This window comes from Thalassophryne amazonica, chromosome 1 (genome assembly GCF_902500255.1).
Source record: "Thalassophryne amazonica chromosome 1, fThaAma1.1, whole genome shotgun sequence".
NCBI classification, from domain to species: domain Eukaryota; kingdom Metazoa; phylum Chordata; class Actinopteri; order Batrachoidiformes; family Batrachoididae; genus Thalassophryne; species Thalassophryne amazonica.
This window is the reverse complement of record NC_047103.1, coordinates 64,822,405-64,850,019: the sequence shown is the minus strand read 5'-3', so window position 1 is coordinate 64,850,019 and position 27,615 is coordinate 64,822,405. Positions and strand designations below refer to the sequence as shown.

Below are 27,615 nucleotides of genomic sequence, written 5' to 3'. Positions count from 1 at the left end.
GTAACCGTTACTGACTGCCACAATTATTTTTCCTGATTTCTTATAGTGTTTCTTAAAGCCAGAAACTTGCCATTTGAAATGACTTTAGTTTTGTGTCATGTCTGTGATCTGCTTTTCTTCTACAAAATTAAACAACTGAATGAACATCCTCCGAGGCCAGTGATTCCATAATTTTTGTCAGGGGTTGTATAAAACACTAATAACTGAACTGAAGCTGTCCAAACTTTATGTCTGTGAACACTACAAGCCTTTTTGAAAATGTGAGGTGCAGATTCTTTTTGATGAAAAGAAGCTTCTCTGTGTTATCAGCTGTGAGCCTGTTTCTGTTTTCATGTACAATGTGTGACATGGAGCTAAACAGCCCTTCCCTCTCCACACTATTTTTTAACTTTTAATTAAATACGTACCGGTAACATACACAAATACAAACCATAAATGTTTTTTTTTTTCCCCAAAGGTGGAATATGTAATATTGGAGGAACATGGCGTGCGCGCACCATGTTCCGCGCGCACACACACACACACACACACACACACGTGATGTCATAACACACGGAGGCAAAACAGAGTAATTTTAACATTATTTTATTTTTTTCCTTTGTGGATCGTTGGGATAATTTCCTCACATTCAGACAGAATAGCCTGAAGCTTGTGGTAACTGAGATGTTAACGAGGAGCAGTGATTCAACTTCTGACACAAAGTGCAGCTCATAGAGGTGAGTGGATGGTCCGAACGCAGTGCCACAGACCTTCTACAAAGGGATTACACCTGTAGCGGACTGAGACAGTCTCCCATTGGCCTGAACACCCATACCAATGGCTGAAACTCACCAACCTGATGGACAACCTCCGCCGCTGAAACCGTGATCTGAGTTCTGATGGAGGAACTGGCGCAAAGTGCCGAACTCGCAGAGGAACTTTTTTCAGCCACATGCGAAGTATTTTCAGATGTTGTTTTCCAAACTCAGGAAGACATCGTCTTCGCCCAGCTTCTGAGCGATGAAGAAGAGGAGGTGAACGTTTCCACAAACAACGGGAGAAGAAGAAAACTAGAAGGGTGGAAATGAGAGTGGGGACTTTGAATGTTGGTAGTATGACTGGTAAAGGGAGAGAGCTGGCTGATATGATGGAGAGGAGAAAGGTAGACATATTGTGTGTGCAAGAGACCAAGTGGAAGGGAAGTAAGAGCAAGAGCATTGGCGGTGGGTACAAGTTGTTGTACCATGGTGAGGACAGGAAGAGAAATGGTGTTGGGGTCATTTTAAAGGAAGAGTAATGAAAATGAAAATGAAAACTGTTTATTTCAAACATTTGATACAACAACAATTACAAGATAGATCAGTAAAGACAACAACAAAAAAGTTCCTACTGTGTACCCAACATGTCCGAAAAGGGGTAGGGTGAAGCATCAGCTTATTTATCCCTACCCCTTCTTCCCCACAACCAGTGATACCCTTTGCCACATATACACATAAATTCCTACACACCTAAACCGATATCAATATATATATATATACATATATATACACATACACATACATATACACATCAACATACATACACATATACATATATACACATATATATACACAAACATAAATATACACCTACACATACCTACTTACATACAAAATACTATATATTTACAAGCCGAAGCAAAAAACAAAAACACCCTAACCCTCATTACCCTTCCTCCTCCCTATACCCAGAAAAAAACATATTTTTGTACCGCTGTTTGAACTGGTTCATGCTTGGACATTGCTTGAGCCCCACTCCCAATCTGTTCCACATCCTCACCCCACAGACAGAAATACAGAAACCTTTTAATGTTGTTCGTGCCCACTGATGCTTTAAATTAAATTTCCCCCTCAGACTGTAATCCCCTGATCTGTTAAACATATTTTTAATATTTGCTGGAAGTAAATTGTTTATTGCTTTATACACAATTTGTACTGTTTGAAAATGAACCAAGTCTGTGAATTTTAAGAATTTTGATTGTAAAAATAGTGGATTTGTATGATCTCTATAGCCAGTATTATGAATAATTCTTATAGCTCTTTTCTGCATTACTGATAGTGATTGTGTTGTACCTTTATAAGTATTACCCCATACCTCTGCACAGTACTGTAAATATGGTAAAACCAGTGAGCAGTAAAGAATGCGGAGTGAGTTGTGGTCCAGAATATGTTTCGCTTTGTTTAGAACTGAAATGCTTCTTGACAGTTTACTTTGTATATGTTTTATATGAGTCTTCCAGTTTATCTTATCATCTATTATCACCCCCAGAAACTTATTTTCATGTACCCTTTCAATATCTACCCCCTCGACTTGTAACTGAACCTGTATGTCTGTATTACAATAGCCAAATAACATGTATTTTGTTTTACTTAAGTTTAATGATAATTTATTTCTGTCAAACCATATTTTCAATTTTCCCATTTCTATACTGATCCTCCTCAGTAACTCCTGCAAATCCCCCCCTGAACAAAAAATGCTTGTGTCATCTGCAAATAATACTAATTTTAATATTTTGGAAACATTGACAATATCATTTATATAAATTAGAAACAGTTTTGGACCCAATACTGACCCCTGTGGGACGCCACAAGCATTGTCCAAGCATGATGATGTATATTCCCCCAACTTCACAAACTGTTTTCTGTTACTTAAGTAGCTTCTCACCCAGTGCAACACCAACCCCCTAATCCCATACTGTTCAAGTTTATTGATTAATATGTCATGATTAATTGTATCAAAAGCCTTTTTAAGGTCTATAAATATTCCAACTGAATGTAATTTGTGGTCTATGGCGTTTGTAATCTCCTCAACTGATTCTATTAATGCAAGTGATGTTGAACTATGTGCTCTGAATCCATATTGACTATCAGTAAGTAATTTATGTTTATTTATGAATTTGTCTAATCTATTATTGAATAACTTTTCTAATAATTTGGAAAATTGTGGAAGCAAAGAAACAGGTCTATAATTTGTGAAGTGGTGTCTATCCCCAGTCTTATACAGCGGCACAACCTTAGCTATTTTCATTTGATTGGGAAATTTACCGGTTTGAAATGATAAGTTACAGATGTATGTTAATGGTTCTACAATCCATTCAATGACCTGTTTTACCACCACCATATCAATTTCATTTAAATCGGTAGATGTTTTATATTTACAATTATTCACAATGTCTATAATTTCATTTCCATCCACTGCTGTGAGGAACATTGAACAGGGATTTCTTTCTATGAGATTATTATCCCAATCCTCAGGTTGGGAATCGGGAATTTTTTCTGCCAAGCTTGGTCCAATATTTACAAAAAAATTATTAAAACCGTTGACTACCTCATCCTTATTTTCCTTCTTGACATTATTATCAATGAAATACTGAGGGTAACTCTGTTTTTTATTACCATTTTTGATAATGCTATTTAATATATCCCATATTCCTTTAATATTTTTTTTGTTATTATATAATATGTTACTATAATATTCCTTCCTACATACCCGTATAATATTAGTTAATCTATTTTTGTATTTCTTATATCTATTTTCTGCCTCTTTAGTCTTTAGTTTTATGAATTCTCTATACAGTGTATTTTTCTTATTACATGCATTTCGTAACCCTTTCGTCATCCATGGTCGAGCTTGGATTTTTTGTTTTCTGTAGTCTTGTTTAATTGGACAATTTTTATCATATAATGATGTAAATATTTGTAAAAAAGTTTCATATGCACTATCAACATCACTTTCACTGTATACCTTTTCCCAGTTTTGCTCCTGTAAATCCTTCTTTAGTGTGTTCATGTTTTCCTCTGTCCGCACTCGCCTGTATTTTATTTTCTCCTCTGGCTGATTCCGCCGATGGTTTCTATTATAAACGATGAAAACTGGTAGATGATCACTAATGTCATTGATTAATAATCCACTCACAGTGTTATTCTCAATATCATTGCTGAATATATTATCAATTAAGGTGGCACTATGGGATGTAATTCTGCTTGGCCTGGTGATTTTTGGATATAAACTCATACTGTACATTATACTGATAAATTCATCTGTTATTTTATGCTTATTTGGAGTATGTTAAAAGTGTGTTGGGGTTAAACAAGTGTCTGACAGGGTGATGAGTGTGAAGCTGGAAATTGAAGGGGTGATGATGAATATCATCAGTGCATATGCCTCACAGGTAGGTTGTGAGATGAAGGAGAAAGAAGATTTCTGGAGCATGTTAGATGAGGTGGTGGAGAGTGTGCCCACGCATGAAAGAGTAGTGATAAGAGCAGACTTCAATGGGCATGTTGGTGAAGGGAACAGAGGTGATAAGGAAGGAAAGCATAAGGAGAAAGAGGTTGGCGAAAAAGTTTTGAGATAGTCGGAGAGATGAAGAAAGTAGACAGGAGTACAAGGAGATGCAGCGTTAAGGCGAAAAGAGAAGTGCAAAAGTGAAGGAAAAGGCATATTGCGAGCTGTACAAGAAGTTGAATAGTAAGGAAGGAGAAAAGGACTTGTACCGATTGCCCAGACAAAGGGACAGAGCTGGAAAGGATGTGCAGCAGGTTAGAGTGGTAAAAGATGCACATGGTAATGTGCTGACAAGTGAGGAGTGTGTGCTGAGAAGGTGGAGGGAATATTTTGATGAGCTGATGAATAAAGAAAATGAGCAAGAGAAAAGGCTGGATGATGTGGTGAGAGTAAATCAGGAAGTACAAGAGATTAGTAAGGAAGAAGTGAGGGCTGCTATGAAGAGGATGAAGAGTGGAAAGGCAGTTGGTCCAGATGACATTCCAGTGGAGGCATGGAAATGTCTAGGAGAGACGGCAGTAGAGTTTCTAACCAGACTGTTTAATAAAATCTTAGAAAGTGAGAGGATGCCTGAGGAGTGGAGATGAAGTGTGCTGGTTCCTATTTTTAAGAACAAGGGTGATGTGCAGAGCTGCAGTAACTACAGAGGCATAAAGTTGATCAGCCACAGCATGAAGTTATGGGAAAGAGTAGTAGAAGCTAGGCTTAGAAAACAGGTGAAGATCTGTGAGCAGCAATATGGTTTCATGCCGAGAAAGAGCACTACAGATGCAATGTTTGCTCTGAGAATACTGTTGTAGAAGTACAGAGAAGGCCAGAAAGAGTTATATTGTGTGTTTGTGGACTTAGAAAAAGCTTATGATAGGGTGCCAAGAGAAGAGCTGTGGTACTGTATGAGGAAGTCTGGAGTGGCAGAGAAGTATGTTCAAACCACTGTGCTGCAGTGGTTTGAATCATATTTATCTAATAGATTACAATTTGTTCATGTAAATGGGGAGTCTTCTTCACAGACTAAGGTTAATTATGGAGTTCCACAAGGTTCTGTGCTAGGACCAATTTTATTCACTCTATACATGCTTCCCTTAGGCAGTATTAATAGAAAGCATTGCTTAAATTTTCATTGTTACGCAGATGATACCCAGCTTTATCTATCCATGAAGCCAGAGGACACACACCAATTAGTTAAACTGCAGGAATGTCTTACAGACATAAAGACATGGATGACCTCTAATTTCCTGCTTCTAAATTCAGATAAAACTGAAGTTATTGTACTTGGCCCCACAAATCTTAGAAACATGGTGTCTAACCAGATCCTTACTCTGGATGGCATTACCCTGACTTCTAGTAATACTGTGAGAAATCTTGGAGTCATTTTTGATCAGGATATGTCCTTCAATGCGCATATTAAGCAAATATGTAGGACTGCTTTTTTGCATTTGCGCAATATCTCTAAAATTAGAAAGGTCTTGTCTCAGAGTGATGCTGAAAAACTAATTCATGCATTTATTTCCTCTAGGCTGGACTATTGTAATTCATTATTATCAGGTTGTCCTAAAAGTTCCCTGAAAAGCCTTCAGTTAATTCAAAATGCTGCAGCTAGAGTACTGACGGGGACTAGAAGGAGAGAGCATATTTCACCCATATTGGCCTCTCTTCATTGGCTTCCTGTTAATTCTAGAATAGGATTCAAAATAATCAGGTCCCATCTTATCTTAGGGACCTCATAGTACCATATCATCCCAATAGAGCGCTTCGCTCTCAGACTGCAGGCTTACTTGTAGTTCCTAGGGTTTTTAAGAGTAGAATGGGAGGCAGAGCCTTCAGCTTTCAGGCTCCTCTCCTGTGGAACCAGCTCCCAATTCGGATCAGGGAGACAGACACCCTCTCTACTTTAAGATTAGGCTTAAAACTTTCCTTTTTGCTAAAGCTTATAGTTAGGGCTGGATCAGGTGACCCTGAACCATCCCTTAGTTATGCTGCTATAGACTTAGACTGCTGGGGGTTCCCATGATGCACTGAGTGTTTCTTTCTCTTTTTGCTCTGTATGCACCACTCTAGATTTAATCACTAGTGATTGATCTCTGCTCTCTTCCACAGCATGTCTTTTTCCTGATTCTCTCCCTGAGCCCCAACCAGTCCCAGCAGAAGACTGCCCCTCCCTACGCCTGGTTCTGCTGGAGGTTTCTTCCTGTTAAAAGGGAGTTTTTCCTTCCCACTGTCGCCAAGTGCTTGCTCACAGGGGGTCATTTTGACCGTTGGGGTTTTTCTGTAATTATTGTATGGCTTTTGCCTTACAATATAAAGCGCCTTGGGGCAACTGTTAGTTGTGATTTGGTGCTATATAAATAAAATTGATTTGATTTGATATGTTAGGGTAGTGCAGGACATGTACAAGAACAGTGTGACAGCGTTGAGATGCACAGTCGGAATGACAGACTCATTCAAGGCAGAGGTGGGATTACACCAAGGATCAGCTCTGAGTCCTTTCTTGTTTGCAGTGGTGATGGACAGGTTGACGGATGAGATCAGACAGGAGTCCCCATGGACTATGATGTTTGCAGATGACATTGTGATCTGTAGTGAGAGTAGAGAGCTTGTTGAGTCTAGTCTGGAGAGGTGGAGATATGCTTTGGAGAGAAGGGGAATGAAAGTCAGTGGAAGCAAGAGTGAGTACATGTGTGTGAATGGGAGGGAGCCCAGTGGAATAGTGCAGTTACAAGGAGTAGAAGTGGCGAAAGTAGATGAGTTTAAATACTTGTGGTCAACTGTTCAAAGTAATGGAGGGTGTGGTAGAGAGGTGAAGAAGGGAGTGCAGGCAGGGTGGAGTGGGTGGAGAAAGGTGGCAGGAGTGATTTGTGACCGAAGAATATCAGCAAGAGTGAACGGGAAAGTTTACAAGACAGTAGTGAGACCAGCTATGTTGTATGGCTTAGAGACAGTGGCACTAACAAAAAGACAGGAGACAGAAGTGGCAGAGCTGAAGATGTTGAGATTCTCTTTGGGAGTGACAAGAATGGACAAGATTAGGAATGAACATATCAGAGGGACAGCTCAGGTGGGACGGTTTGGAGACAAAGTCAGAGAGGCGAGATTGAGATGGTTTGAACATGTGCGGAGGAGGGACCCAGGGTATATAGGGAGAAGGATGCTGAGGATGGAGCCACCAGGCAGCAGGAGAAGAGGGAGGCCAAAGAGGAGGTTTATGGATGTGCTGAGGGAGGACATGCAGGTGGTTGGTGTGACAGAGGAAGATACAGAGGACAGGGTGAGATAGAAACGATTGATCTGCTGTGGCGACCCCTAACCGGAAAGACAAAGAAGAAGTAGTTTTCCAAACTCAGGAGGGTTTGCGTGGATTATTTTTCTTCAAGATCGTATGATGATGAATTCCACTGAAACGAACAGGTAAGACTTTTTATTTACTCTGTGTGTGAATTTACTCCGCATGTTGGACAGCAGCTTTCACCCACTCAGTGCTCAGCATTGACGAACGCATTTCGAATTATGAGTAAATTACATGAAAACCTGTAAAAATCCATAAAGTACCCGCATCATTGTTTAAGCCGCAGTGTTCAAAATGTATGAAAAATGTACCGGCTTATAGTCCGGAAATTTCGGAGCATGTAGGTGAAAAGCCCACATTGAGAGGTTGACATCATGCTGCTGTAAAGGGTCATGGAGTATCGGAGATGTTTTCTGATTACAAGTACGAGTAAATGAATACAGGATCAGGCCGATACCTGATACTGGTATCGGGATCGGTGCATCCCTAGTCCTGGTGGATCCAAACTTCTTCCATTTACGGATGATGGAGGCCACTGTGCTCATTGGGACCTTCAGGTTCAAGTTTATTCGGCATTTTGCAATAAAATAAAACAAAACAACTGATTTCTCAGCCAGTCAACCCATGCAACCGAAAGGGTGTAGGTAGAAGCAAAGCTTATATACACCTACTCCTTTTACCTCAGTAACTTTTACTTATCACAGCAAAACCAAACAAAACAAAACAAAGTGAGCAGAACAGCAAACACAGACATTTTAAAATAATCAATAAACTCAAATTCCTCATCATATCCACACCAATAACAGCACACATTGCATAATCTTAAAAAATTAATTAATTAATTAATAACTTAATTGTCCATACTTAAACCAACAGCAATATAGTCCTTCAACCATATATTGAATTTTCAGAGTATTTAGACAATTTTCACATCTTCAGAGAACATCATTTCCTTAAATAGGCGTTTAAATTGATTGACATTTGGACATCGCTTGAGTTCCTTCGACAGACTGTGCCATATTTTAGGGCCACAAGTAAAAACACAAAAGCCTTTCCTGGTTGTCCAAGCGCCAGCAATTTTAAAATGATACGAGCCCCTTAAATTATATTTTCCCTCTCTCGCCTTAAAAACATTCTTGAATTCTGAAGGGCAGTTGCTTCTTTTTCACTTTATACATTAACTGCACAGTTTTAAATGTAATCATGTTGTGAAGTTTTAATATTTTAGATTTAATAAACAATGAATTGGTGTGAACTCAATAACCTACATTGTGAATTGCTCTTAAAGTTATTTTTTGAAGAATGAATAATGATTGCAATGTGGTTTTATAATTGTTGCCCTATACTTCAGTACAGTAAGCCAAGTAGGGAGCAACCAAGGAACAATACAGAGTATGAAGTGCTTTGCAATCAAGAACATGCCTTACCGTATTTAGTAATGCAATACTTTTTGACACTTTCTTTTGAATATATTGAATATGAGCTTTCCAATTAATTCTTTCATCAATAATAACACTTAAGAACTTATTTTCTTTGACACGCTCTATGATTATCCCGTGTATATTTAACTGTATTTGTATGTCTTCATTGTAATTCCCAAATAACATTACTTTGGTTTTAGACAAATTTAGTGATAATTTATTAATATCAAACCATCTCTTTAACTTCATCATTCCAATATGTAAATCGGACAATAATTGCTGCAGATTTTCTCCTGTACAAAACAGGTTGGTATCACCTGCAACAGAACTGCCTTAAACAGATCCAAAACTTTACCTAAATCATTAATGTACAAAATAAATAATTTTGGTCCCAACACAGAACCCTGAGAAAGCCCACAAAGGATGTCCAGATAAGAAGAGCAGCAATCCCAGAGTTTAACAAACCGTTTCTGGTTTTGTAAGTAATTTTTAATCCAGTTCAAAGCCACCCCTCTGATCCCATACAGTTCCATCTTTTGAAATAATATGTTGTGATCTATTGTATCAAAAGCCTTTCTCAGATCAATAAATAAACCTATTACTATTCCCTTTGGTCCATATGACTACTGATCTCTTGTACTGAATCGAGCAGAGCCAGTGCCGTGGACCTACCTACTCTAAAACCCTACTGACCTTCATCCAGCAAGTTATGTCGTATAAATTTATACAATCTGCTATTGTAAAGCTTTTTCAATATCTTAGAAAACTGTGACAATAGACACAGGTCTGTAATTTGTAAAAAGATGTTTACTACCAGATTTAAATAAAGGTATCACTTTTGCCACTTTCATACTGTTTGGAACAATTCCAGTTTGAAATGATTTATTAAAAATATATGCTAATGGTTTTGCAATTTCAGTAATTATTTGCTTTACTAAAGACATATGTACATCATTATGATCCCTTGACTTTTTACTTTTACATGTACTAACTACCTTAATAATTTCCCTTTCCTCTACTGGACCAAGAAACATTGTGTGTGGATTTCTGTCAATTAATTGCTGATTTTCCCATGGGTTGTGTGGAATTTCAGCTGCCAGACCTGGCCCAACATTAGCAAAGAATTTATTAAAACTATCCACTACTTGACTCGCGTCATATTCGTCTTTGTTCTTATATGTAAAATATGTTGCATAGTTATTTGATTTGGATTTATTTGTTATAATAATATTCAATATTTTCCATGTTTCCTTTATCTTGTTTTTATTATCATTTAGTATTTTTCTAAAGTATGATTTTTTTTCAATTCCGCATGATAGTTGTTAATTTATTTTTATAGTCCTTATATTTAATCTCTGCCTCTCTTGCTTTAGTTTTAATGAATTCTCTGTATAGCATATTTTTTTTCTTCCAAGCCTTTTGAAGACCTTTAGTTATCCATGGATGAGCTTTATATTTATTCTTCTTACTATACTCTATAACTGGACAATTTTTTGTTGTATACGTATATTGAGAAATATGTTTTAAAATTCTGAATATGCCAAGTTAGCATCCTGTTTTGTGTAAATGGAATTCCAATTCTGTAAAAGTAAATCACGTTTTAAGGCAGTAATAGCTTCTTCAGATTCCAAACGCTTACAATATTGTATTTTCTCAGTACATTTGCTATTTAAGTTTAGATCAATTAATGAAAAAATTGGTAAATGGTCACGGATATCATTAATTAATAAGCCACTTAGTGTTTTGGTATCAATATCATTCATAAATATATTAGCAATCAGAGTAGCTGAATGTGAAGTTATTCTTGAAGGCCTCATGATTTTTGGATCTAAATTTAAACTGTACATAGTATTAATGAAATCTTCTGTCACTTTATGTCGATGTGGATTTAAAAGATGAATATTTATATCTCCACAAACAAATACTCATTTGTTATACATCTGTGAAAAGTATTTCTCAATCCATTTTTGAAGCTCTTCAATTTTAGAACCCGGAGTTCTATATATGCAACTAATAATGATATTTTTACCTTTTTCCATGCATATCAATTCAATTGCATTCAATTGTCATGCATTCCAACAAATTTTCCACAGCCATTATCAAATGATCTTTAATTTTGTATTTAAGCCTTTTGTCAACATATAATGCTACTCCTCCTCCTCTATTTTGCCTATTTGAATGACTGAATTCATAACCTTCCAATTCGTAATTCCTATCATCAATCTCAGCAAGCCAAGTTTCCAATATGGCATATACCAAAAGGATGACAAAATTGTTTTAAATAATCCTTGATATTCCCAACATTTTTGTACATACTCCTACTGTTAAAGTAGATTACTGATAATTTCCTGTCATTTGAAATGCGATTGCTGTATTGTTCATCTGTGTAATACTGGCAATTACTATTTCTAAAGGAATAGAAATGATTATCTGGATGTATCTCATATTCCATATCCCATATATGGTGCTCAGTATACTGAAAAGATTGTAATTCCTGCACAGAAGTAAAATCAAAAGAATCAGCTGTTATCATATACACTCAACAAAAATATAAACGCAACACTTTTGGTTTTGCTCCCATTTTGTATGAGATGAACTCAAAGATCTAAAACTTTTTCCACATACACAATATCACCACTTCCCTCAAATATTGTTCACAAACCAGTCTAAATCTGTGATAGTGAGCACTTCTCCTTTGCTGAGATAATCCATCCCACCTCACAGGTGTGCCATATCAAGATGCTGATTAGACACCATGATTAGTGCACAGGTGTGCCTTAGACTGTCCACAATAAAAGGCCACTCTGAAAGGTGCAGTTTTGATTTATTGGGGGGGGGGGGGGGGGGGGATACCAGTCAGTATCTGGTGTGACCACCATTTGCATCATGCAGTGCAACACATCTCCTTTGCATAGAGTTGATCAGGTTGTCAGTTGTGGCCCGTGGAATGTTGGTCCACTCCTCTTCAATGGCTGTGCGAAGTTGCTGGATATTGGCAGGAACTGGTACACGCTGTCGTATACGCCGGTCCAGAGCATCCCAAACATGCTCAATGGGTGACATGTCCGGTGAGTATGCTGGCCATGCAAGAACTGGGACATTTTCAGCTTCCAAGAATTGTGTACAGATCCTTGCAACATGGGGCCGTGCATTATCCTGCTGCAACATGAGGTGATGTTCTTGGATGTTGGCACAACAATGGGCCTCGGGATCTCGTCACGGTATCTCTGTGCATTCAAAATGGCATCAATAAAATGCACCTGTGTTCTTCGTCCATAACAGACGCCTGCCCATACCATAACCCCACCGCCACCATGGGCCACTCGATCCACAACACTGACATCAGAAAACCGCTCACCCACACGACGCCACACATGCTGTCTGCCATCTGCCCTGAACAGTGTGAACCAGGATTCATCCGTGAAGAGAACACCTCTCCAACATGCCAAACGCCAGCGAATGTGAGCATTTGCCCACTCAAGTCGGTTACGACGACGAACTGGAGTCAGGTCGAGACCCCGATGAGGACGACGAGCATGCAGATGAGCTTCCCTGAGACGGTTTCTGACAGTTTGTGCAGAAATTCTTTGGTTATGCAAACCGATTGTTTCAGCAGCTGTCCGAGTGGCTGGTCTCAGACGATCTTGGAGGTGAACATGCTGGATGTGGAGGTCCTGGGCTGGTGTGGTTACACGTGGTCTGCGGTTGTGAGGCTTGTTGGATGTACTCACAAATTCTCTAAAACGCCTTTGGAGATGGCTTATGGTAGAGAAATGAACATTCAATACACGAGCAACAGCTCTGGTTGACATTCCTGCTGTCAGCATGCCAACTGCACGCTCCCTCAAATCTTGCGACATCTGTGGCATTGTGCTGTGTGATAAAACTGCACCTTTCAGAGTGGCCTTTTATTGTGGGCATTCTAAGGCACACCTGTGCACTAATCATGGTGTCTAATCAGCATCTTGATATGGCTCACCTGTGAGGTGGGATGGATTATCTCAGCAGAGGAGAAGTGCTCACTATCACAGATTTAGACAGGTTTGTGAACAATATTTGAGGGAAATGGTGATATTGTGTATGTGGAAAAAGTTTTAGATCTTTGAGTTCATCTCATACAAAATGGGAGCAAAACCAAAAATGTTGCATTTATATTTTTGTTGAGTGTAATAAAAAGAAAAGTCCACAAACCAACCCCCCCCCCCCAAAAAAAACAGTCAAATTAGGTCTCACTCCATAGTGTAAACACACACATAATATTAAAGTCATTTTCCAGAACTGTCGATACCCAAGTTCATTTAACAGCACAAACATAACCCGAAATAAACGAACAACAATACCCATCACTTAAATTTTTCCAAGTCCGCAAACTCTTTTACCACTAAGATTTTAGCTTCCTCCGGAGATCCATTTAACTTAATCATCACTTTACAGTTCCTCGTCCAAGTCGCTTGTATTTTTTGTTGTTTCCGGAGGATTCTGGCTTCTTTAGCTATATCTGCTTTTTTTTTTTTTTTTGGTTCAGGTGTTCATTAACATACACATCAGTTCCTCTCGGCTTTTTAGACTGTCTCAACAATTCATTCTTAACTTTTCTGTTCACAAACCGAATAATGATGGCTGGCTTGGCCTTGATGTCTTTCCTTGGAAGTAAATGACAGTCTGCAATGTCACTGTTGTTAATATGGATGTTATCTGAAGAAAAACAGCTGCTGACCTGCTGCTCCAGCGAGTGGGTTTCTTCCGGTGTTTCCTCCATAGCATGGATCCATGCTGCTGGCTGTTACTCTGGCATATGATGATGTCTAATATTCAATCCCGTTACAATTACATCATCCAATCTGGTATATTGCTCTAAATCCTCCACCTGTTTTTCCAGAAGTCTGATTTTGTTGTCTTTTTCCTGCATCATTTTCCTCAGCTCACACACCTCCTTCAGCAGCCCCAGTAATTTAGTTTGATTTTTAACCACTCCACTAAGTTCTTCAGACATAAAATTCAGTGAATGCTTAATCTCCTCCAGTTCCTCACCAGTTATTGCCTTCTTTGGTGGCATGATAATAGTTTATGCCGTTTCGGCGGGCAAACTAGCTTAGCTACAGCCGGCTAGGTAGCTTAGCCAGCTAACAATTAGCCTGGCCCTGGTTTAATAGCTTTCTGTGTTTTAACTGTAGCCGTGAAGTAGCTGCTCCTGTAGCGATGGTAGCTGCCGCTGTGAATTCTTGACGCGAGCTGGGTAGGCCACCGGCTCCGCCGTAGGGCTGTGCTGGGCCTCCGACTCCACCTGAGCTGGGTTGGGCCTTCGATTAAGCAACAAGTTGAGGGGCCACGTGCAAGGTGGTCTGCTACGCCTCTGCGGACCGGGATGTATCCGTGAATCTGCTGCAAGGCCGAGCTGGGCCTCTGACACTCGCGGGGCTGCTGTTGGCAGCCACGAGCGGGATGTATCTGCTATGCCGCTGCCACGAGGCCGAACTAGACCTCTGACGCTGTCACGGCTACCGCGAAAGGTTGCTGGGTCGCTGGTCACCGAGAGACCACGGGCCGGGATGTGCCTGTGACTCCAACACGGACCTGGATGGCAGGCCCGGCACTGCCGCCAACAACAACTCGCTCGCTGCTCCACTCACTGCTCCACTCACATTCAGTTCCTTAAACCTTCGAAGCAGCAGAAATCACTGACCAGCTAACGCTTAGCCTAGGCTCGAGTGTCATACATCACACTGCCAAAGGGAGGAACCTTGGGGTAATTTTTGATCCTACAATGTCCTCTGACCTCCACATTAGAGATATTACGAGGACTATTTTCTTCCACCTGCGAAATATAGTGAAGATTCCTCCCATCCTGTCTATGGCTGATGATGAGACCCTGATTCATGCGTTTGTCTCTTCTAGATTGGACTACTGCAATGTTGATTCAAGATGCTGCTGCAAGACTTTTGACAGGAAGCAGAAAGTTTGACCACATTACACCCATTTTGGCATCTCTTCACTGGCTTCATGTCCCTGTGAAATCAGATTTGAAGGTTCTGCTACTAACCTATGAAATTGTTCACAGACTGGCACTTCCCTATTTAGCTGGCCTAATTAAACCTTATGTACCGGCCCATGCTCTGCGTTTTCAGGGTGCAGGACTACTTTATGTCGCTAGGGTGAATAAAAAGTCTGTGGATCACAGAGCTTTCTCTTATTGTACCCCTATTCTGTGGAATGATCTCCCTGCATCAATAAACAATCAGATTCTGTAGAGACTTTCAAGTCCAGACATAAGACACACTTATTTTCCCTTTTGTTTGGCTAGCATACTGGCATAGTATGTTACTGCTTTATCCATCCATCCATCCATTTTCTTCCGCTTTATCCAGAGTCGGGTCACGGGGGCAGCAGCTCAAGCAAAGCCGCCCAGAGATCCCAATCCACACACGCCATCCCCAGCTCCTCCGGGGGAACCCCGAGGCGTTCCCAAGCCAGCCGAGAGATGTAGTCCCTCCAGCGTGTTCCGGGTCTTCCTCAAGGTCTCCTTCCAATGGGACGTGCCCGGAACACCTCTCCAGCGAGGCATCCAGGGGGCATCTGGAAAAGATGCCCGAGCCACCTCAGCTGGCTGCTTTCGACGTGGAGAAGCACTACGCTTTTTTTTTTTACTACTATGCGTTTTACCCTTTTAAATTCATTTTATTGGGAAAAAGAGCGAGCCGCAGCCTAAACTTTACCTAAAGTCTGGGTCTTTTAGTGAAGCTTAGGGCTAGTAGCCTGTGATCACCATAGTATTTCTTCTGTTTTTCTTGTGGTTTAATGCTGAAAAATTATACTTCATTTGTTGTCTTTACGATGCCTAATTCTGTTTTTTCTCTCCGTTTGAGGTGCGGCTCCATCCAGAGATAGGAGTGGTGTCTACTTCTGCAACCCTCCCTTCTTGTGCACCGGCAAAATTTTCAGTATATTCTTTTTGCAAATTGTTTTGTCAATTGTGTCGGTATCATGGCCCAAGCAGAGGGTCATCCCTTTGAATCTGGTGAGCTTGAGGTTTCTTCCTGAAATCATCAAAGATAGTTTTTCCTTACCACTGTCACCTGTGTGCTTGCTCTGTGGAACCTTATATGTAGACAGGTGTGTGCCTTTCCAAATCATGCACAATCAACTGACTTTATCCCAGGTGGACTCCAATTAAGCTGCAGAAACAGGATGCACCTGAGTTCAATTTTAAGCTTAATGACAAAGGCTGTGAATACTTATGTACATGTAATTTCTTAGTTTTATTTATTTTTAATTATTATTATTATTATTATTATTATTATTATTGCATCTTCTGTTTTCTGCAGCTCATTTTTGGAAATCATGGACGTTGTATCCTCTGGACAAAAGAGGAAAAAGACCATCCAGATTGCAGTGCCGAGTTCAAAAGCCAGCATCTGTGTTGGTATGGGGGTGTGTTTGTGCCCATGGCATGAGCAACTTACATATCTGTGATGGCACCATCAATGGTGAAAGTTACATCCAGGTTTTGGAGCAACACATGCTGCCATCCCAGCAACATCTTTTTCAGGGAACAACGGCGTGGCTTCATAGTAAAAGAGTACAGGTACTAGACTGGCCTGCCTGTAGTCCGCACCTGTCGCCCATTGAAAATGTGTGGCGCATTATGAAGCGCAAAATACGACAACAGAGACCCCGAACTGTTGAACAACTGAAGTCATACATCAAGCAAGAATGGGAAAGAATTCCACCTACAAAGCTTCAACAATTAGTGTCCTCAGTTCCCAAACGCTTATTGAGTGTTGTTAGAGGGAAAGGTGATGTAACACAGTAGTAAACATATCACTGTCTCAGCTTTTTTGAAACATGTTGCAGACATCCATTTCAAAATGAGCAAATATTTGCAGAAAAACAATAAAGTTTATCAGTTTGATCTTGTCTTTGTGGTGTATTCAATTGAACATAGGTTGAAGAGGATTTGCAAATCATTGTCTTCTGTTTTTATTTACATTTTACACATCGTCCCAACTTCATTGGAATTGGGGTTGTATCAGCTTTTATACCCCGTCACACTAGAGGACGAATGAGCCCGAATGCCATCGAAATGAAAATTCGACGTCCATTCAAACAAGGTCGAGGCGCAATTGAAAAGCTCCGACAGCATTCTGGGTGCACTCCAAACAGTCAGGCACAGTCATACAGCCAGCCTGAATGTAGAGCGCGTGCGTTTGAGGTGGAAATATATCGAACGGCCGTCGAAGTGGACTCTAAACTACATTCTGACTGCATTCTAAATACTCTCCCAGCATCAAAACAGCATTCAGAAAAGTCTGATTGCGCATGAGGGACATTTGCCATGGTCAGGCACGTCTACTCCTGCCAGCATGTCCCGGACTGCACCCCCATGCATCCCATACGGGGTGCGCAAAGGATATATTGTAATGTGCCAAGTCTGGGGTACGAATTCATTTTTTGAAGTAGATGTGAGCATTGCGCAATCATACCATAAGCACTGTGTGTCACTTCGAGTCAAAGGAGGTGTTATAGCCATTAATAAACCTTATATTACAGATACATTGTCATTCCCTCCTATGGGTTAGATAATGTATGTGAAATATTATGATCATCATAGCTGTACCACCACAAGCCGATATGCCGCACTTCGTTGCTGTCCCACGGCTTGTCAATGCATTTCAGAGGCTCTGTGCGGTGGAGCTGAACAGGGTGTCACAGTTATAATACACATATTATGACATATACGCCATCAAACTCTTTAGAAGGAATGACGTTCCAACTGTTTTACCAATCCATTACAATATGAAAAAAAAAAAAAATTCACCTTTGGAACAGTTCCAGATGCATCTCACAGTGCAGGGCGAACAACTGCCAGGCTGTAGCTTGTGGTAAGATCCCTGTCATCCTGGGAGTGCCAAGTGATGGTTATATCAGCCCAGTGCTGACAGGACATGCCTCATCCACCATTTAATATATATCCCATATGACGCACCGTCCAGCGGCGCAATGCACACTATCCAGCTGGACAGTGGAATCATCTAATCACTCTGTAGCATGTGCATGAGGCTGTAGCATCTGATCGCTCCGCTGCGCTGTGTGAGCTCATATCATCTGATCGGTCCACTTACATCCACGACAGTACTGCCATGATTCGAGGTACCTGATTTAAATAACAAGAACGGCACTTCTTGACAAACACAGCAGATGACAGCATTTCCCATTGCTTGCCTTCCAACCAGACTTCGGGTGGTAATTGAACTGCATCTGTACGGCATTCAACGTGCATTCTTCTTATTCTTACTGCAATCTGACAACATTCGTACTGTGTTCCAACCACATTTGAACTGCAATCATACGCATACACACAGTTGTGCACGAATCAGTCAAGGCAGGATCTGCCCACATTCTAAATGGTCATATGCCATTAGTACATGGCTGTCCAGATCTCTGTTCCTCCCGAATGCGCCTCGAAGTTTGGCTTTTTCCCCCCCGATTCGGCTTGATTCGTGCTTAGTTTGATGGGGCCCGTACATGTGTGTTTGTTTACATACATTTGTCAGTGATTCCCAAGCCTGGTCCTCAAGGACCACTAACCTACACATTTTAATTTTTATCTCTGCCTGCTCTGACAAAACCTGATGAGCTCATTCAGGTGTTCTTAGTCAATCAAAAACTAACAGACACCTAAATATGCTAACCAGCTTTTGGAAGAGATGAAAAATGTGCAGGTCAGTGGTCCCTGTGGACCAGGGATGGTAACCAGTGACATATAACCAAGTGTCAGCAGTATACTGTCAACCTGAGGTGACACGGATTTACCCTGCTACTATTCAGAGTTGTGCTTTGCACAATGCTTGTGCAAACTTTGCTGTAAAAACATTTATTTGTATTTATAAGAGTGGTGTGACAGTAAACTAAATTAAAAAATTATCAGGGCACCTAGTCATTAAAAATATAAATAAATAAAATTAGTGATTCTTACTTAATAGAGCGTTAATGTCCTTCTGCTGTGGGCCGACAAGCTAATACACATAAAAAGTAGCAGCTTTATGAATATTTTTCCCCTCATGATCTCATTCCTGTTTCAACTTTGTTGTTGCTATCCAATGAACAGAAAACACATCCTAAAATATCTCTAACAAGGCCTTCTGGGTCTGCTCTGACTGAGCAGAAAAACTCCAGCAAATTACTTTTTACATGAATTAGTCACGTCTCAGCTGAAGACATCATACTGGCAGCAAAGTCATATGTGTGACATTACCATTGTCACACAACCAGTCTGGGGAGTTCATCAAGTTTTGTCCAAAACATTCCACGCATCACTGAGGATTGTTAGGTTGCTCCGAGCTGCACCTGTGTGTTGTGTTCTTGTGGCTCTCTGAAGGCTATCATTACGTCACAGGGTTTTATGTTGTTGCGCACTGGCTCTGATTATTCAAAGGCCCCCACGTTTTTTAAATCATCAGCTCTCCATCCTCTCTCATTTTCTCACATTAAAATAATTTGGCTTTCAACGGCCCGTGAACAGTGGCATGATTAGAGCTCAGCTGTTAATGCTGATCACTGGGTCTGCTTAATGAGATTAAAAACTCAGATCTACTGTAAGCGTAGGCAGGAGCAGAGGTGCTGTTTGCACTGCACTAAGCAAAAGCCAGCGCCCTTTATGAACAGACTGTCCTTTCGGCCGAAATACAACAATTACTTTCATTTATTACACTGACTGCTGCTGTTGTTACCACTGAAGTGCCCCAGCGGCTGTCAAGCTATCATGATTTAAGACGGACTTTGCGATAGGTGTGATCATTGGTTGTTCTAACGTATCACTCTTAAATCCGTCTCGTCTGTGTTAAATGAACACAATGACATAATTAAAGCCACACTGATTACCCAAGCTATCATCAAAATGCTCTTCCCAATCATTACTGAATTCTAAGAATGAACAGATGTCTTTTCAAAAGATAAAAAAAAAGTATTTCTACAACAGCTACAAGTATCACCCGTATTTAATTAAACTACAAACAGTATGACTAGCTATGCATTATCATAGGTCTTGCGAGCATTATAACAGAGTAACAGAGTTATGCTGCAACTGCAAAATTACGCTACAATTGAGCCGTTACGTTGTTTTCAAGGGTATGTAGCAGGAAAATGATCATTTCTCTATGTTGATTGTTGATCCGCTGCTTCTGATTCATAAGCAGCAGATCTGAACTTTATTCATCAACCTCTGACAAAGCCATTTAAAGATGTCAATCATGACGCATCTTTCTGCTGACTAAAGTCGCTAACTTGGACTCTTGTCTATTGTTGCGAGCAAGAAACAAGAATCAAATGATAATATCCCCCGTGTGTTGTTGTGGGACTTTCATATCCTTTCATGCATTCCCACTGTCTCACCTGTCTCTCTCTCACCACGTGAAGACCTTAAAAACTGCAACAAATTTCATTGCGTATAATGCAGCACTTAGATTGGAAAAATTTACAATTATATAATTCCAGGGTTTTTTTTATTGTAATAAATTTGAATAAAATCTCAATAACTTTTATTTATATCTTTTAGTACAACCAAACCCCCATAACACATCATGAACTCTCTCTGGGTGTACTACAGCACTGAGATTAGAAAAAGATACTATTACACAGAGGTGAGACAAAGTCACCATGAAGTCACTCTCAAGTCATGAATCAGCAAGCCCCAAGTAAAGTCTCAAGTCATAATGACCACCAATTGTTTGCAAGCTGACTTGAGACTTGACTTGGGACTTGCAGATTGATGACTTGAGAATGACTTGACAGTGACTTTGTCCCACCTCTGCTATTACATAATTTCAGGGATATTTTTTATTGTAATAAATTTTAATAAAACCTCAGTAACTTATTTATTTATATCCTATAGTGCCACCAAACTCACATGACACAGAAATGAACTCCCTCTGGTGTATTACAATATAAAAAAATATTATTCCAATAAATTTGAATAAAATTTCTATCTTATTATTTATTGCTTGCAGTACAGGGGTATTCAACTCGTTCCAGACAGGGCTGAGAGGTGCAGGTTTTCTTTGCAACAACACACTCCACTAGGTGATTTCACTGATTAATATCACTTTGAGCAGATGGAATCAGTTAATCAGATTTTTTGGTGCCAGTGACACATACTTGTGTACCCCGACTGTGAAACAGCCCACATATTTAATCTGGGAAATTATTCTACAAGTGGGAGTGTCGCTTCTGTTCTCCTCAGTGGAGCTGATAGGCTTTATTTTTATTTTACTTTGAGAGTCTGTCGGATTTTGTATCTTGATGTATGCAGAGCAGCACACTGTTTTAACGTGCTTGTGGACCTCTCAGCTCTTTTTCAGGCTTCCTGATTACACAGCTGTATTTTTTAGATTTTTCACAGTTAAATTGATGACAACACCTATAAGCGTGCACAAAGCCGAGTGTCTAGCAGAAACTGTTTTTAACAGGCTGCGTTTATGACTAAGGGCCATGCATGTGCACTAAGTCTTCTCACGGCTGCTGCTTTTACGTACCACATCAAAATTAACAATTATCACTTAAAAATGAGTCATCATAATATGACATCACACTTATGTAAACTTTGGAATTAATCTGTGGCTCCATTCTTAATGTTAGCGGCTACATTCAAGTGCATGCTGGGACATCTCTAAAAGATACATCACCACTGTCTAAAACACACAAATATCAATCAATCAATCAATTTTATTTATATAGCGCCAAATCACAACAAACAGTTGCCCCAAGGCGCTTTATATTGTAAGGCAAGGCCATACAATAATTACGTAAAAACCCCAATGGTCAAAACGACCCCCTGTGAGCAAGCACTTGGCGACAGTGGGAAGGAAAAACTCCCTTTTAACAGGAAGAAACCTCCAGCAGAACCAGGCTCAGGGAGGGGCAGTCTTCTGCTGGGACTGGTTGGGGCTGAGGGAGAGAACCAGGAAAAAGACATGCTGTGGAGGGGAGCAGAGATCAATCACTAATGATTAAATGCAGTGTGGTGCATACAGAGCAAAAAGAGAAAGAAACACTCAGTGCATCATGGGAACCCCCCAGCAGTCTAAGTCTATAGCAGCATAACTAAGGGATGGTTCAGGGTCACCTGATCCAGCCCTAACTATAAGCTTTAGCAAAAAGGAAAGTTTTAAGCCTAATCTTAAAAGTAGAGAGGGTGTCTGTCTCCCTGATCTGAATTGGGAGCTGGTTCCACAGGAGAGGAGCCTGAAAGCTGAAGGATCTGCCTCCCATTCTACTCTTACAAACCCTAGGAACTACAAGTAAGCCTGCAGTCTGAGAGCGAAGCGCTCTATTGGGGTGATATGGTACTATGAGGTCCCTAAGATAAGATGGGACCTGATTATTCAAAACCTTATAAGTAAGAAGAAGAAGTACTCATGAGTACTTTGTTTTCAGCAGTTTCGGCGTAGATGTTTGTTGCGAATGCTGTGTACTTTGAAACTGGTCATGGAAGTGCACATAGTAATTCCGATATATGGATGGTCACTAACAGTCTAAATCTAAATTGCTATGATTTCTGCGCGACATGTCCTTTAACTAACAACAGTAACGTTAATGTGACTATATGCCATTTGCTAACTCCACACCAACAAAATTCTCCTGGTACTGGTAACTCATTTTACACGTGAAAACTCTCAATTTCATAGAAATTTGGTAACTCCATACCAGGTGAAGAAGGTGAATCTGGCAAAACTGGACTCAGCCATTGCTGTAATTCCTATTTCAACAGCAGGTATTTGGAGAGTTTCACTTATTTGATATTTTTTTTAATTTATCTTGATATTGTATTATATTACACCTGATGATCATATACTATTGACTTGAAGAAATTTAGAATGCAGACAAGATGATTAGCATCTTGAAACTAAACCTATTAAATGCATTTACTTGTAGTGCCTAAATACACATGCATTGTGATGAGACTATCACCCTATGGCTGAGGTTTCAAGTCATTTATATTTTAATTCTGTGAAAGGGGCTTTGCCACTATGAAGAGGGTCAAGACCCCCTCTCCGAAACAGACTGAAATAAGAAACTCTGGACAACATCATTATGATTTCTATTGAAGGAGATGTGGCAGAAACATTCAGCATTGAGTCAACTTGCAACAACTGAGCCAAGATGAATAAAAGAAGAATTGACGTTACTAGTGCAGCAGATAACTGAAACAATCCTGCAAATGGTGATACAAGAACCAAAGTCAGCACAAATACTCCTTAGACATTCCTCTTTTGAAAAAACTGACTAGCCCCTTGAATTTTCAATAGGCGGCCAGGTAGGGGTCAACTGAAGAATTGCACAGGGGTCAAAATTAAAAATGCTCCAATCAAATTGAAAACTATACAATTATGCAATCCAATTCCATTGTTTGCACGGTTTATTTTTCTGTAGGTAATTCAGTCAGCAGTCTGTTCGGTCAGGGCGCAGAGTAATCCATCAAATGTGAAAATACATCAAATGTGAAATGGTAATTCTGTATCAGAATCCACATCAATAGTTTTGTATGGTATCTTAAATTCACCCATTTCAGCAGTAGTATGCGACTTTCTCTCACTCTCAACTAACAGTCTGCCGAATTGTCTCGTCTTGTCACTTAAATCGAAAGTTCCGCATCCTGACAATATTGTGCATGCATGCGCAGTTGCGTCCTCAAGTGCATGCGCAGTTGTGCAAAGGACAGGAATGATATTCCACAGGAATGACATCTCATCAGAACACTGGTCAAAACGCGAAGTAATAATGGTGTGGAGTAATACATCCAAATGGCGTGGAGTAATACATCCAAATGTGAAACAGTCACATATTTGCAACCGTTACCCCAATGTTATACGGTCTGAAATCTCACACGATTGACCAATCAGATTTGCGGAAAAAAATGTATTTGGATTAGAATTTAGCATATTTATTTTCATCTGCAATATTGGGGTTAATTTAGCCATCAGTGCCTCACATGTTTGCCTCAATGCATCACATGTTTGAACTTTACAGTACTCGAGTTTCTGGGCAAATGCTCCATTAGAGCACAAAGAAACATACCTTGCTACCAAAACTGAGACTCTACTACCAGCAATTCCTGATATATGGCACCACATATACTGAACCACCCATGAATGAACAGACAGTATAGTGCACAACATAATATTTTGGCTAATGCACAACCTGCATCCAACAAACACAGGGCTTGTATATGAAAGGGGTATCAGAGTTCTCGTTGAGGTACAACACAAAACTGCAGTACTACAAAACAATGACAAAAATAAAAACTTATGAACTTTCATTAACCTCAAAGGAGTTGCATACAGGCGAACAGAAGCATTTTTGTCTCACTCACAGCTATAAATATGTGCAGCTGTGTAAAGGGTGAGCAAGGTGTTGCTAAAAGGAGACTGTATTGTCAGCAAAAACCTCCTGTGGATAAATAGAGAATATATGAAGCCTTTACAACTCTAAATTCATACATAAAAGAAGCTTCCGTCATGCAGAAAGATACAACAATGAGCAAGGTGAGGACCATGAGTACAGAAAATCAGAGGCTGGACCTGTACCTCTGTAACAATGTTGTTCTTCAGCCCTTCTGTGACGTTGTAATCCCAGCCAGCATCGCAGTCAACCACAGCCAAGTGGCTGCTATTGAAGTACTGCTTACACTGGGACAGGCTCCAGCTGTTCCCGGGCCTCGGCTTCTTCTCCCAAGGTAAGGATGCATTTAGTACTTCAGGTGATAGTGTGGTCCCTGGTAGGTGGCAGTGGTGGGGCGGGGACAGGACGATAAGGGGATCCGAAGAGAGGAGGAAGGCCAGAAAAAGGTTGGGAAGTATGGAGAGAGCGATGAATACCCTCTGCTTCTTCCTGCCCAGAGCTAACACCATCAACTCCCCAGTGGGGGGGAAAGAAGGTGGAAGAGGGAGAGAAGAAGAAGATGGGGCAGGAGAGGAAGGCACAGGGGAGGAGGGGAGGGATGGAGGAGGAGCAGGGCAAGGGGAAGGGGAGACTAGTGGGGGTGAGTCCGGTGTTGTCATCATCAAGGAACTGAGGATCGTTACGTTGGTTGCTCCTAGAGATGCCTGAATCCTCTGCGGAAGAAAACGAGAACACAGATTTGATACTAAACAGACATTATACACAATGTAATTTGTTGCAGTTCGTAAGGTCTTCACGTGGAGAGAGAGAGAGAGAGAGACAGGTGAGACAGTGGGAATGCATGAAAGGACATGAAAATGGACAACATACAGATAAGAGACTGGACTAGGTTGTGTGTTGTTTTTCATGATGTTTTTGGAATTTGAAAAATCAGCATTTGTTTGTGCATCCATATTTTTTTTTTATTCCAATATAAAACTTAGTGAGGACCCTTCCAGCAGTGCAGGCCATTTGTCACTCATCCTGCCAAATGGGCAGACACCCTTTCCAGCAGAATAGCACTGTAAGTTTTCAAATAGGTTCCGAAATGTTCGCAACTAGTTCAAGCAAGTGGCACAAAATTAATGCGTGCCACAAATTTTGAACATTTGAACATTTTCTTTGCGTACTGGCATGCAGCCACATACAGTTCATGCACAGTTTGCAGCGAGTTTAGTGTGGGAAACAAATCTGTATATGTGTCAAGGTGCCTTCACCAGTGGAGTTGAATAAGTGGAAAAAAAGTCAAAGAAAATGGTCAAAAACAACAGAACATGGAGGAAAATAATAAACACTGGCTGGACAAGGAAATAAAGTGCCTGTTAGCCATCTAGGCTCGACATAACCAGGCGCTGCTTCGCTGTCGTCCATTTTTTTTTCTGGGTGTAGCCTGTTACCATCACAACCAATATGGATACGACTATGTCAATGTGGACACAGATCAGATCTGGTCATTTTCTATATATAATGTGGACAGTCAACCAGTGAGATCTGATCTGACTCATATTTGCAGTAAATCCAATTTTAACTGGCAGTGTAAACAAGGCCATTGTGTCTACATCAACACCACACCACAATAGATTGTCCAGTTCAACCTCAGTTCAGTACCCCATGCAGTGTCTAATATGCAATAGTGAAAAGTACATAAGGGACATGCCAGAGGATGATTATTGTTGCTGTTGTGAAATATAGACGGGAGCAAATGTTTGCATATACCTTGTCTTAAATCTTTCAAATCCTATCCACCCCAACCCATACAGTTCATGTTACCAAACAATATATGTGTCAGCATTTTTTGATTTACCACTGTCAGTTAAATTAAATCTGAGTCACCAAATAAACCCGCTTGCAGTCTCTCCACTTAGCTCTATAGTCTGTCTGCTGCTTGATCACACAGCCAATGTGAGGGCTTTAAAAGCAATTCAACCCTCTCTTGAAATGTGCAATAAGCCTATTTTATTCAACCAAATTCACACTGTGTGTGAAAGGGCCCTTAGTGTTGATCACAAAGACACAGGCTTAGTCTTTTAGAGGAATGTTCTTTTGTGAGATGACGCAAAAATGAAAATGTTCAGGCACAATATTTAACGCTATGTATGGAGGGAAAACATTAAGGTTCTTAATCCAAAGAATATCATCTACACAGTTAACAATGCCAGAGGGAGCAAAGTCAAAGTCAAAGTGTCTTTATTAGTTTCCCTAGGGAGAAATTTGTCTTGGACAGAGGGGTCTGCTGCACAAACAACACATCCAACACATACCACCCATGCATCAAATACAATTACAAAATAGATCAAAAATAAAATACAAATACATCATCAACAAAATCATACCAGCAACTTAATGCAAATTCAGCAACACATGACCTTATAACACCCCCACAGCATTCTGTTGTGGGGGAGTTTTGATGAGAAAGGGGCTGGTGTACCCCAAAAATATGAATGTCATTATGAAGAAGGAGCATTTTCTGAGAATGTAATTACAGTGCACCCAGAAAGTATGCGCTGCACTTTTTCCAAATTTTTAAATGTTACAAGCCTTATTCCAAAATGGATGAAATTCATTTTTTGCCTCAAAATTCTGCAAACATATACCCCATAATGACAATACGAAAAACATTTTAATGAGATTTCATCCTTCAGATGTTTCTACAGCTTAACTGGAGGCCAACGGGGTAATTCAGTTGAGTGGACATGATGTGGAAAGGCACAACACCTGTCTACATATTAGGTCCCACAGATGACAGTGCATGTCAGAGGCACAACCAAGCATGAAGTCAAAGGAACTGTCTGTAGACCTCCGAGACAGGATTGTCTCGACACACAATCTTAGGATGGGTACAGAAACATTTCTGCTGCATTGAAGGTCCCAATGAGTACAGTGGCTTCCATAAATGAAAGAAGTTTGGATCCACCAGGACTCTTCCTAGAGCTGGCTGCGCGTCTAAACTGAGCAATCGGAAGGAGAAGGACCTTAGCCTGTGAGGTGGCCAAAAACCCCATGGTCACATCTGTCCAGAACTCCTGGCATTCCTCTGTGGAGAGAGGAGAACCTTCCAGAAGGACAACCATCTCTACAGCAATCCAACAATCAGGCTTGTATAGAGTGGCCAGACAGAAGCCACTCCTCGGTGACTACGTTTACATGCAGCCATAAACCCTTTCATAACCGGAA

The 27,615-nt window shown here is 40.4% G+C and overlaps 1 protein-coding gene across 2 annotated transcripts in view; it reads right to left on the bottom strand.

Annotated features, from left to right (window-relative positions):
- Positions 1-27,615, bottom strand: part of slc22a17 (solute carrier family 22 member 17) — a 98,813-nt gene that overhangs the window by 68,722 nt on the left and 2,476 nt on the right. The window contains exon 2 of one of the 2 annotated variants that reach the window (XM_034171368.1): positions 24,588-25,115. In XM_034171368.1, the coding sequence (XP_034027259.1) occupies positions 24,588-25,064 (477 nt within the window). In that variant the 5' untranslated portion in view covers positions 25,065-25,115. The remainder of the gene's footprint in view (positions 1-24,587; positions 25,116-27,615) is intronic. The other variant, XM_034171361.1, reaches the window with a different exon arrangement.